Source organism: Corticium candelabrum, chromosome 5 (genome assembly GCF_963422355.1).
Source record: "Corticium candelabrum chromosome 5, ooCorCand1.1, whole genome shotgun sequence".
NCBI lineage: Eukaryota > Metazoa > Porifera > Homoscleromorpha > Homosclerophorida > Plakinidae > Corticium > Corticium candelabrum.
In genome coordinates this window covers 4,201,568-4,214,407 of record NC_085089.1, presented here as the reverse complement: position 1 = coordinate 4,214,407, position 12,840 = coordinate 4,201,568, and the positions used below count along the sequence as shown (strand labels likewise).

Below are 12,840 nucleotides of genomic sequence, written 5' to 3'. Positions count from 1 at the left end.
GAATTCTTCACGGTTCTCATCTCTATTGCACTTGCATCAGGCAAATCGGGTGTCTGATATTAGAGAACAAGACTCGCACCTCTTCTTTAGCTTCCTGAAGAGCAACGTGCAAAGCTGCCGATCTGTTGTTATCACTGCAAGTAGAAGAGACATGTATCTATTATGTCAAGGCGCAGACAGTGAACTGTAGTACCGTCGAAAGCAAAACCGGCGGCTGTCCGATATTTTAAGGGCGTGTCCGATATACGGGAAAAGCAGCGGAAGTTCTATTTTTCACCGTGAACAGCAATACGCCAAGTGATTAAGCTGATTGTAGCCCCTCGTGTTACCGTGTGACTACTCTCTACATTCATGACTTAGATACAAGAAGTCTTTGTCTGGTTTCTGTACGCCAGTGTCCGATATTGGGGAGTGTCTGATAACTGATGTAGGACTCTACTTGACATTTCGAGAAAGCTAACGATAACTGCTTAGGTTCTTTATCTACACATTTACCATTTACCGTCTCGAAATAGCTTGCTGTTGAACGACAAAGCTGTTTCTCGATTGTTTTCTTGTTGCACGTGACCTGGAAATGGGTGGAAACAAGAGCATTATCATGCACTATCGTGATGGCATCTGAAACTAGGAGCGTGAAAGTAGCCGACAAACAGTCCAGTTTTTGAAAGATACCCCGGCAAACCGGACTGACCAGACTGCATACATGGTTTCTGGGGCTTTGCATGAATTAGGCCTCTGGTGATACAGTAGGACACCACTTATCTGACACTCAATTATCTGACAGCACGGATTATCCGATGGTGCATGGCTTGTCTGAACTGCAAGGCTGTGCACACGCTAGGATATATGATTCCTGTGCGTACAGTACTGTATCCGTGATCCACGTGTCGTCAAATGATGGCTAGCAAACCACGAAAGAGGAAGAGAGTTGTATTAACGATTGAAGACAAACTTGAAATTTGTGAACTGGTGTGTAAGGGCAGAACCATGACCAGTCAGAACCATGACAGCAAGAAGAGCGAAAGCATTGATCCAGACTAAGATTAGTGGTTACATTAAGTCTTGACAGTTCTCATTAGTGTTCTTCCTAATCGAAGAAGTTGTACTGTATTAGCTGCTACATGTACCATTAGATGTTGAGCTTCTTTAAGTATTCTGCAGTCATTTTTCAAAATGCGTTAGTTATCCGACGTTTTCAGTTATCCGACGTCCTTTTGGTCCCATGCCCGTCGGATAAGTGGTGTCCTACTGTAGTTCATCTTAGAAAAAAGTGGTCCAGCCATGGCCAGACCAGCCAGGCTCCTACGGCCTTGCTAGTATGTCTTGTCACTGTTTAGGAAGATGTCATGCCTCCTGTGTCACCTTATCACAGAGCAGTATTTTTGTTTTGTCATATGTGGCAACCATAGACAATGGGTGAACCGCCAACTAGGTCTGTTAAACATTCATGAAAAGAGTTTCTTACCAGAACAGTGTAATTGATGTTGCGATTGGCAGATCTTGTTGGAAATAAACAACAGAACTTACCTGTCTGCAACTGATAACGCAAGAATCAATCACTTTCTGGTTTGACATTTATATGGCAATCTAACATTGCATTACCACGAGGGTGTAACACGTGTCTAACAAGAAGCCACAGTCTGACTTTTGGGTTACCAAATAAGGGACCTTTGGGTGGGGTTAACTAATGACTGGGGTAGGATTGCTATATATATATATATATATATATATATATATATATATATATATATATATACGCCGGTTGTGTAGAGTGAATTTTTGTGCGATTTGGAAGTTGTGGTGACTAAGCACGTAAGGCGTGTGTGTATCATCGACCCTGATCGTCGTCGAACGTCGTAGCGTGGCACACATTCGCCTATCCTTTGAGAAGACCGTTACAAATTATATTTGTGTTTTCAAACTGAATTAACTTAAAGCGAACGAACTGGATTTTGTTCAATAGGTGTTTAAAATGAACTTTGGTGCAATAAGTTTTAAAAAATGGCTGTTTGTTGATGCTTTATTATACACTAATTGCTGCACTTGTTGATACTTTGTTGTACACTAAATTGCTGCACTTTTACTTGCATGGCAGAGGCACTGCTATGCAAATGTACTTAACAGTAAAAGTCTTTACACGGCAGGCTGATTCCAAACTTGTTTCTGTTTCTGGTAACCCAACCTACTGTAATGTCGCAAATAAAAGCTGTACTAATTTCTGTATAAGCCGAATTGGAATTCAGGCTAATATTTAATAAGACAAGCTTAGATATTCAAAATGGGCTTATATGCCATTTCAACATGCTAAAGTATAGACATGATAACCCCGTACCATTGAATAAGCAAGATTCATTAAGCTATATAGACATGACTACCATGAGATGCCAGTTTCAAGAACGTTAGCTGAATCTTCGTCATCATTGACAGTGTCATTGAATGCTCTGCGCGCACGCCTGTTGTGCGTATTGAACAAAAGATCAGCTTCTAAACGCAGCGGCTGGCTTGTACTCAGCATGAGGTCTTCAATTTTTGGCTTTATTTGAGATCGGCTTGTATCGAGGTCTGCTTTATTTGCAACAGTACCGTAACTGGATTTTGTGAATGATCAAGTTTACTTTCACTTTACATGTGTAGTATTTATTAGTGTCACCACCAGGATGATGATAGAGCCAAGTGCCTGAAAAGTATGCTTGAGTTTTAGATATTTCTTACTGCTGTACATCTTTTGTTGTTTGACTTTGAGGTAGGCTAACAGTTTTTAGCTGAACTATAATTAATGAAAGACTAGCCTTTTTCACATTTCCTTTTAACTCATACAAGATGTGCAGGTTAAGAGCCTAAAACATGAAGAGATAATAGGGAACATGCAGTATGAACTGACAAACAAATGCTGTATGATCTAATTTATACAGTAAATGTGCGAGCTCAAGTGTTTCTATGTCACCTTAGACATATTCAGACAAAAAGACATGGACGTTTCAGTTTTTAAATCAAAGCAATTATTTTACCCTAGACACTGCAAGGTGTGAGGTGCTGCACAACTGAAATGTCACTTGCAAATACCTGCACATAGCTTGGGAAAGGATGCCCGATAGTTGAGACATTTACTAGAAACAGACAGCCATTCCTCAGACAAAGCACATTGACAGAGAAGCTGCTAGTCAGATTGCAGGCTGACTGCGAAGGTCATTTGTGTACACTCTGCCCACTCATACAAAGGTGGTATAAAACAAGCTCTTTTTATATCCAAACTTCACTCAAGTCACTTGTGTTAAGAGGGGGTATGAAAGAGTCTACTAAAGGACCTGATAGTTAAGATGTGGTCACTCAATATTTCAGAGTATGATGTTAAGGTCAACAATGGCAAGATAGGGTTACGGTACATGTCAACTTGGTAATCCCACAAATGTGGTGACTAAGGTTTCTAGTCGTATCGTGAGGTTGAGCTTGACAATCACTTTCTGCAAGGAGCCCCATAGAGAATATGACATTGACTTGATAGGCTGTCTGCAATCAAGTTGGACAATGCAGTAGCAGAAGCGAAAAAAATAAGAACAATTATGCAGTGTAGTTATTGGTGGTTGTCAAGGTCATTTCATGCATTGCTTATGTTTATAGACAAATAAGTTCATTTGCATTGCTGCATTGCTTTAGGTTTTGAAGAGCAAGAATAATAGCATCCTCTTGAGTACATTTTGTGTAAGTAATAATTTATATCACGTATTACTACATGTTTTGTATAGAGCGTGGCAGAACTTCTGTTAATTAAGTCAGTCAGAAGACCAACTAACTCCATTTTTCACTTTGGCAATAAAAAACAGACATTTTTGTGTGGTCTTACTTAATGTATTTCTTTTTTTAATTAATGAAACTGTTGTAGTTGTTACAGTTTGTCTGTAATTGTTGTTGCAGGTTGTCTGTTTGTTTTTCATTAGTTGGTGATCAATATTTATTGTCTTTCAGGCTCTAGATGGCTTTCTGTTGGTCATTCAGCTACAAAGCAGTGCTGTAGACATTTTATATGTGTCTGAATCAGTTTTTGATCATCTTGGACTATACATGGTGGATCTCATGGGTCAACCTTTGTTTAGCCTTGTGGTAGGGCAGGACCATGGGTTTGTCAAAGAGGCATTGGCATTACATGGTATTTAGTTTGCTTTGAGGTAGGTCTGACGTGTCTTATTTACACTGGTGATTGGTACTGTAGTTGGGAGTACTCTTCAACATCGAAGCTTTTTTTGTCAAATGAGAAGTGCCCAAGGGAGACGACCTAATGGTCGAACGAAATGTCCAGGCCAAAAAGTCAGTAATTCAATATGATTAATTAATTTAAGTTTCCTGGTTATGCTGTTCTCTGTTTGCAAATTTTTGTGCATTGATTTTTGTTTATGCTTGGCTTGGAAGGAAGTGAATAAATTTTTACAGGCGGTTGTAAACTTTACTGTAAATCGGGAAATTTAGCGATGTGTGTAAGCTTTAACAAATTTAGCAAAATCTACTGGTTTACTAAAAGTTATTGTTGCTAATTTGCAAATGGCACTTAGGATTTGCGATGACAGTCTTGTTCATTTGGCTTCATGCGTGTGCAATCAACACATGATCTTATGATGTGATTTTATATCTTTAAATGCCTAATCACTAAAGTTAACATTGCTAATTGTCTCCAACTTGAATTTGCTAAATTGTTTATTCGCAAAGTTTCCCAATTACAGTATATCTACTTGAAATTGGAAAGTGGGCTAATTTTTTTATCTGGATTTGATTTTTTGCCTCCTGTGGAAAGAGTAGGATTGCTATGGTGTAGACATACAGTATAGCTGTTATTTTATGTAGTTTTAAGCTGGATTTACAATATGCCAACACCTGAGAATCGCGTCATGTTGTCTTTTGTGGGAGTGGCACATGTCGTTCACAATATGATTTCAGCATGCCGTAGATGTCGCTGCATGAATTCTTGAACTGACCACTCTCACGCTTAGATTTTCTACTTGCAGAACTTTGCAGGAACCCCCAGCTTGCTCAGAGTTCATTTCCATGCGTTTTCCCTTGCACTCAGGTCTTTGTACACCTTACAGTTGATCATCCACAAGCAAGGACAGCTCCCTACACAATCTGTAGACTGCTCAACATTGACTACAGTACCGAAATTAGTAATCATCGCTCACAGAAGCCAGACATGCATTTTTAGTTGCCTTTGATTGGTCGAAATTAAGGTGATACTTCTGACGCGACGTGCTCAGCTTCCAGTTTGACGCTCAAATAGAACTTAGTTCTATTTGGACGTGTTGCATTGCGCATGTCACGTTGAGCCATTTACAATTTGAATTTAGTAAGACGCGATTGTCGTGCGTGAGTATTCAAGAGCCTCCATTACGCGGAAGACAAGATAGTTTGATTCGTAGAGAGGTAGTGGATTACCGTTATCAAATATATATATTTGCACACAAGTATATATGTACAACAAACTTGTCAAACTTCATGCCAATGACAGTTAACAGCACTCTCTCCGTTACTCTTAGTCACACCGTCCCTCCGTCACGGAACTTCTACCTTGTTCCTCACTTGCCTCCTCTTTCGTACTCTTCCTTATTCCTGTCTCCTTACTGATCGGTGAACTGATCTCTCCAAATGACTGCTTCCCAATATATATTATTAGCTCCTCCCCTCAATCCCATGTATAGTATTGCAGCTCTCCCAAACTCCATATTTGGAGACGTGACATATATCTTCTTCATTTGGAAAAGAAATTGCTCGCTAGTTTCTTGCAACTCAAACACGTCTCTGTTGGCTGTCGTTAGCACACCCTACTCAGAAAGTCGGCTCTGACATTTTTCAAACATTTAATAGCTTGCACCGTGAAGCGGTAGCTTTGCAGATACATGGCCCACCTCATGATTCTATTGTTCTCAAATTTTGCTCTATCCAAGTATGCTAGCGGTTGGTGGTCCGTCTGGAGAATAAATTCTACTCCATAGATGAATCTCATTAACTTTCTGACCCCCATACAACTGCTAAGCACTCCTTTTTGATGGTAGAGAATTTTCTCTCTCAGTTGCTGAATTTCTTGTGTATCCTACCAGGAATGGTTTTCTTTCGTGCTCCTGCATCAACATCGCTCCCACCCCTATATCTGACGCGTCCACTCAAAGCGAAAAACGCCTATCATGTCCAGGCAACTTGAGTACGGGTCGGCTATAATATAGCGCTGTCTTCAATGCCAAATATGCCCTATCCTGCGCTTCCTTCCATTCCAGTTTGTTTGGCAATCTTTTGTTTGTCAAGTCGGTCAGAGGAAGTGCTATGGCCGCATAGTCCGGTAAATATTTCCTATAGAGAACCGTCAGTCCTAGAAATGCATGCAATTCTTTCTTCGTGCCGGTCCTCTTAGCTTTCCTAATTTTTAGGTCGTTTTCCTCACTCGGGTGAATTGAGGCCGTGTCCAATCTCGTGGCCGATAAACGACAGCATACGGGCTCCGACAACACATTTAGATGGCCTAACTGTCAGATGGGTTTGGGAGATCTTCCTCAGAACGCCCCTGAGAGCGGTAACGTGTGTTTCCCCACGTAGGTGTGTGAACGACGATGTCATCCATGTAGTGGTTTGCATTCTCCAGTCCCTCCAGTAACTTTATCAATCCTCTTACCAAAGTAGCTGCGGAGTTGACCAATTCAAACGGCATTCTGATGAATTCATAGGTACCGTTGTGTACCACAAATGCGGTTTTGTGTATATCTTGTCTCCACGAGGAACTGCCAGTAGCCTTTAGACAAGTCTATTGTTGTAAATATCGGTCTTGGGCAAGATCTTGAATTACATCCACCAATGGTGTCATAGGCTTGGGGTCGCATATGGTCAGATGATTGAGTTTTCTATAATTCACGCAAAGCCAGGTTGTTCCGTCCGGTTTCTAAACTAAACCACTGGAGATGCGTATGGCAACTTTGATGCCCAAATGATATTCATTTTCAGCATATCCCTGCTATCGTTTTCTAGTTCAGACGTCATATCAAACGGTATTGCATACGGCTTAGACATCGCTGGATGATCAGACGTTAGTTGAATCCGATGTACGTCCAAGTCGGTCGAGCCTGGAAGATTAGTGAAAACGTTTCTAACTTTTCGATTACCGCTTGAGCTTATCTTCTTTTTCGTACGTCAACTCTTCACTTATTCTTACGTCCTCTGTGGTCTATTTGGGTCAACAGGTTACTAGCTTTTTGGGTCAACAGGTTCCTAGCTCGAGCAGGCTGTTCCCATTCACGGAATCGTCTTGATCCCATCCATCTGTTTACAATATTGTCGCACTTGCTACCTCTAAAAGCTTCTTCTTTCACAAATCTTGCCGTCGGTGACACTCCTTGAGCCGTACCTTCTTAGTAAATTCACATGGTAAATCTTTTTTCCCCGTACTTCGACTTCATAATCTTGATTGCGACGATCTTGGTTACTCGGAATGGTCCCCGCCAATGCATTGACAGCTTGTTATTGTCTGTTGGTCATAGCACTAGTACTTTGTCCACCATGCCAAACCGTCTGTCCTTTGATCTTTTGTTGAAATATCGTTTGTAGCGTCTTTGAGACTTCTCTAATTCCTCGCGAGCCACTTTCATGATCTCCTCCAGTTTCTCTCTAAGTTTGAACACATATTGATAGCTAGTCTTCATCTCTGTCTTGCTCTCTTCCTCTGTCCATATCGATCTTAGAATCCTCATCGGTCCTCTCATGGTCCTCCTGTAGAGCAGTTTGAAGGGAGCAAATCCCATAGACTGTTGAGGGATGTCACAGTACGCAAATACGAGGGCATTGACATAGCGGTCCCACTGACGTTGTTTCTCACTACATAGTCTCTTTAGCATAGTTTTTAGCGTGGCGTTGAGTTGTTTCACTAATCTGTTACACACAGGGTGATATGGGCTAGTAGTTAGATGTCGGATGCTGAGTAGATGTGATACTTCTTTCATACACTCTGAAGTGAACTGAGGTCCCCTATCGGTGAGTAACTCTCTTCTGGAACCCAACGCGGCTATAAATATTCATGAGGGCCTCCGTTACGTCCTTTGTGGTAACTTTCTTAAGCGTAGTCAATCAACGTAAGGATGTATCTGTATCTGATGTCACTAGGAGGATAGATAGGTGCAACCAAGTTGACCAAGTTGACGGCTACGCTCTTCAATGGAGTATCAATTACAGGCATCCTTTGAAGAGGCACCCGGGGTACTGTGCCTTTACGAGCAGTCTTTTGACATATGCCGCATGATCTGCAGAACCTAGTCATGTCGCTTTGGATCTCGAGCCACCAGAAGTCGTTGATGATCCTGTTTCTCGTCTTTCTTATACCCAGGTGTCCGCTCATCACCGACTCGTGCACGACCTCCATAGTCTGCTTACGAAGTGTTTTCAGGACGATCACTTGACGTATCTGCTCTCCCTTATTTGCTTTGGGATGCTTATACAGTCAATATCACACGCCTTTTTTGAGTTTGATTGTCACTCCTTGGCATCCCTTCGTCTGCGTTCTGGTTTCGTCTTGGTACCTGTGCAGCGATGTGTCTTCCAATTGCAAGTGCAATAGTCGCGTTCTGTCAACATCCATCCATTCCTTGTGAGTGCACGTCACCAACGGGTTGTTTCGGTTGGTCCTTTTTGAAGCCGCCCTGGTTAACACACCGGCTTCCCACCGATTTACTCTCGGTTTGTTGGGATCTTTAGCATTGGGGATGTTTCCAATAATGAGAACGTAGATTGTGTCACGCGGGCATAGAGCCTCCACATCTCCTGTGAGGTATGGAGTATCGATCTTTAGTTTTGCCAATGGGACTTCCCTGACTGTGCAGTCCACTAACTTGATCAATCCAAACTTTCCCATGTACTGATCTGGTTTGACCAGCTCTTGTTTCACCAGTATGCCACTGCATCCTGTGTCTCTCAAGGTTTGTACAACCCTGTCATCCACTTTCCCCTCTCATATTGCCATCTCTCTGTTGGTCGGAAATGCTCGGTTGCTGCGGGCATTCTCCATATACGATATGTACCCGTGTTTGGCACTCGCTCGCGTCCCCAAATAAACATCTGCTCGTTTTAGTGCCAGCATCATTCGGTAACCGACCAGTTGAGTTTCTGTTCTCTGACTTGAGCCCATCTTTGTGATCTTTGCTGCCCCCACTCAATAAGGAGTCTTCTGGCTGCTCTCCCACCATGAAGTACCGACGGGGCTCCAACAGTCCTTGGCTTCGTGTCCAATTTTCTGGCATTTGAAGCACTGTCTCTTCCGGCGAAGTCAGCAGTCTACTGCGCTGTGACCAGGCTTGTCACAAATATAACAACTGGATGAAGGTTTACCTTGTTGTAATGCTTTCTCTCCTATTGAAGTCGCATTGGTATCATCATCATTAGTTGTATTCGGTTGTTGATGTATCGGAGCATTTGACACCGTGCAAAATTTCCGTTGGTGCGCTGTCAGGTAGTGATCAGCCACCTTCACGAGGTCTTCTAGGCTCGCTATCTCCTTCTCCTTTAGATGTACCGCCAGGTCCTTCGGACATACTTCAAACAATTGTTCTCTTAAGAACATATTTGCAACTTCCTCAGCTGACTCTGGATTACACTTTAAAAACATTATCCATTTCTTCAAGTAGTTCTTCTGGCGATGGATACACTGATCAGGCTTCTCTGCAGGCTCTGGTCTGCTCTTCCTAAACTTGAGCCGGTATCCATTCTCCGTTAGGTTGTATCTCTTTAAGAGGGCCTCCTTTAATTGCTTGTAATCCACGGCTGCCTCTTCTGATAACCGGGAGTATACGTCAGCAAGGCCCTTAAAGTGCCAGCCCAACATTCTTCCTCCCATCCATTTGCCCTGGCGAACCTCTCAAACTTCAGAAGATAACTATCCAGTTTGTTCTTGCTGTCTTGAGAAGATGCGATTTTTAGTAGTTTTGCTGCCTTAGTATGGTCTACTCTGATGGACGTGTCTAAAATTCTCGCCGCCTCTAGTTCTAACCTTTCATCTTTAGGACATGTTGTCATTCTCTCTCCGCTGCCACCATTTCCCTCTCTGCTTCTTCAGCCTTTTCTTTTTAGAACCTTTTCTGTGGCTTCTTGTTCTTCCCTCTTCAATTCTTGTCCCTTTTGTTTGTCTTCTCTCTCAATAGTTGTTGATCCGTCACAAATTGGCCTAAGTCTGCTCCAGTCAAGCCCATCTTCTCCCCAATTGCGACTAGTCGCTCCATAACGAATTAATCTACGCTCTCACTTCTGAACCGTGTTGCATCTTCTGTAATCCAGAATAGCTGCTTTCCCGTCTGAGCCCCAATTGTCACGAGCGAGTATTCAAGAGCGTCCGTTACGCGGAAGACAAGGTAGTTTATATATATATATATATATATATATATATATATATATATATATATATATATACATATATATATATATATTTGCACACAAGTATATATGTACAGCAAACTTGTCAAACTTCACACTGATGACAGTTAACAGTAACTTTCTCCATTACTCTCAGTCACACCGTCCCTTCGTCAAGGAACTTCTTCTATCTCGTCCCTCACTCTCCTTTTTTCTTGCACTCTTCCTTCTTCCTGTCTCCTTTTCGACCGGCGAACTGAACTCTCCAAATGACTACTTCCCAATGTATATTATTAGCTCCTCCCCTCAATCCCATGTATAGTGTTGCAGTCCCTCCCAGACTCCATAGTTAGAGACATGACAGCGATGCACATGATATAATGCTTAAGCGTTCACATGGCAGGTTGGTAGACAGATGTGGGTGGGTCAATAGACGGATGTGGGTGGTATTATCTACTCCACATACGTACTCGTAGGTTTACTGTTACCATGGTTGTGTGTTGTAAATTGGTTGTGTTACACTAGGGTGTAGAACTGGGTTTGCTACTGTTTAGCATAACCAATTGGAATACATCTGGTCAGGAATGTGGGTTAGAGAAGGGCTAGCCTAGCCCTTCCGAAATGTAGGGTTAGTGCTGGGTTTAGCTGGGGTTAGCGCTTGTCAAAACATTCCAGTTTATTCATATTGCCATACAGATATGAATCAAAGAAGATTACTCTACTTTGTGGTGGTCTGGCAGTATTTTCTTGAGCGAATTGAATCCGCAGTATGACTTGCAGAATTCTGTACTGAAAGACGTTGCATCTGTAGATTCAGGCAACTGTTGCTGTTCTATCACACACACGTGGTTCCTACACCTATAGAAGGCACTCGAAGACGGAAAGTGGTCGGAATACGTTTCAATTCTTGCACGGGAATTGAGGAGCGTAGCTTGAGTACATGATACAATCAGTTAGTTCACATAGCCTATTATGACTAATTAGAGGCAACTGGACGAGCTCAAGCTCAACATGTGCAGGGCTAAAAAATTGGTCATCAAGTCGTTGACGAGTTAAATTTTACAACTGACAACTAGCGTTGTAGTTTAGGTCATCAAATGATGACTACAGCAGACCAAGGCTAGTTTGTAATGGCTTTCTCGGTATGCAGGCGGATGACTGTACTGTACTGAAACATGCACCACTTTGACGCTCACATTGGGGCATTTGTCGTACAATGACATGTACACGTAGTAATACACCAGCAGCGTACGTTGACAAACTGCTCATATCCCGGATAATGAAACTGGGAGAATATCAGGATTCCGACAGAATAAGGCATGACGTTTGTGACCAGGGAGCACGTCAGGAAGTGGTAAATCCTGTATGTCGAAATAGGTAGATTATGATTTTTCGGTGGCAAGAAATGGACAACTTCTGCAATGTGACAAGTGGAAGTCTGGTTGAAACCCCGCCTTGTTTTGACAAAGATAGGGGATTAATCACTAATTCAATTAGCTATCATTTTTGTCTTGAAGATGTCTAGCTCTGTAAAATGTAACACGTTGTATCCATTGGCTCAGCGGTAATGTGCGCCGTATGCTTGCACTGCACTGAATTTTAGAAGGCTGTACAAAATGGCGGCATACCACTAAACATCAGGATTGATATCAACATGACATCCTAGACTGAAAATTGACAACCTAAAATTTTTGGAAACTCGTCAAATGATGACTAGTTGGACAGATTTTTGGAGCCCTGATTTGAGAACACACCTACCTACCTTGCGCATGAGAGCAAGGCAGGGTGTTATGATTAATTAGCGCAAATTTTGGTTTTCTAGCTCTAGTGTGAACACGGCCATTGTTACAAGAGGGGATGTCGCCAATTATCCAATGTTCTTGCTGAGTTGAGTTTCTACCAAGTAATCTGTCGACACTGCTAAGAAGAAAATTTTTTTTAGAATGTTGGCTTGGTATTTTGTAGCACTATATAACCCAAAGTTATGAACAAAGTAGTTGCATGAATAGGTCGAATTGTGTTGTGCGTGTCATAGTCCATTACTTCTGTGATAGAGTGCTGATGTACAAATATGTGACAGGATCTTTAGAGTAGGCAGTGTTTTTCGATTGTTTAGGAAACATATCTGCTGCTGCTAAATGTGTAAATAAATCTATTAATTCTGAATACGTTTTGCAATTCTCTCACTTGGCGAAAATTCAGGCTACACACATAAACTTTTCCAGAAATGTGAAAAGGGTGCCATGCCCAAACAACTGCGTTCATAAATGGTTAATTAGTTAATTTTCTTAATTAGTGTCAGTAAGTGTGCAGCATCTGCATGTTCCGTAACCTAAAGCTAGCAGCCAAGGGTTTAGCACTTTAATGCTTCTTCATTTAGTTTATGTTCTTTCAAAAGATTGCTTTTGCAAAGAATAATTATATTGCTGGGTAATTCTAATTCAGTGATTTGGGTCATGCAAGATGGTATAGCAATAATGT

General features: G+C 41.8%; 1 protein-coding gene across 1 annotated transcript; it reads right to left on the bottom strand.

The window, feature by feature from the left end:
* Positions 1-9,280: 9,280 nt before the first annotated feature.
* LOC134179573 (uncharacterized) lies at positions 9,281-10,231 on the bottom strand. The gene has a single exon (XM_062646509.1). It carries the CDS (start codon positions 9,845-9,847, stop codon positions 9,281-9,283), a length of 567 nt encoding a protein of 188 aa, XP_062502493.1. The 5' UTR covers positions 9,848-10,231.
* Positions 10,232-12,840: the final 2,609 nt, after the last annotated feature.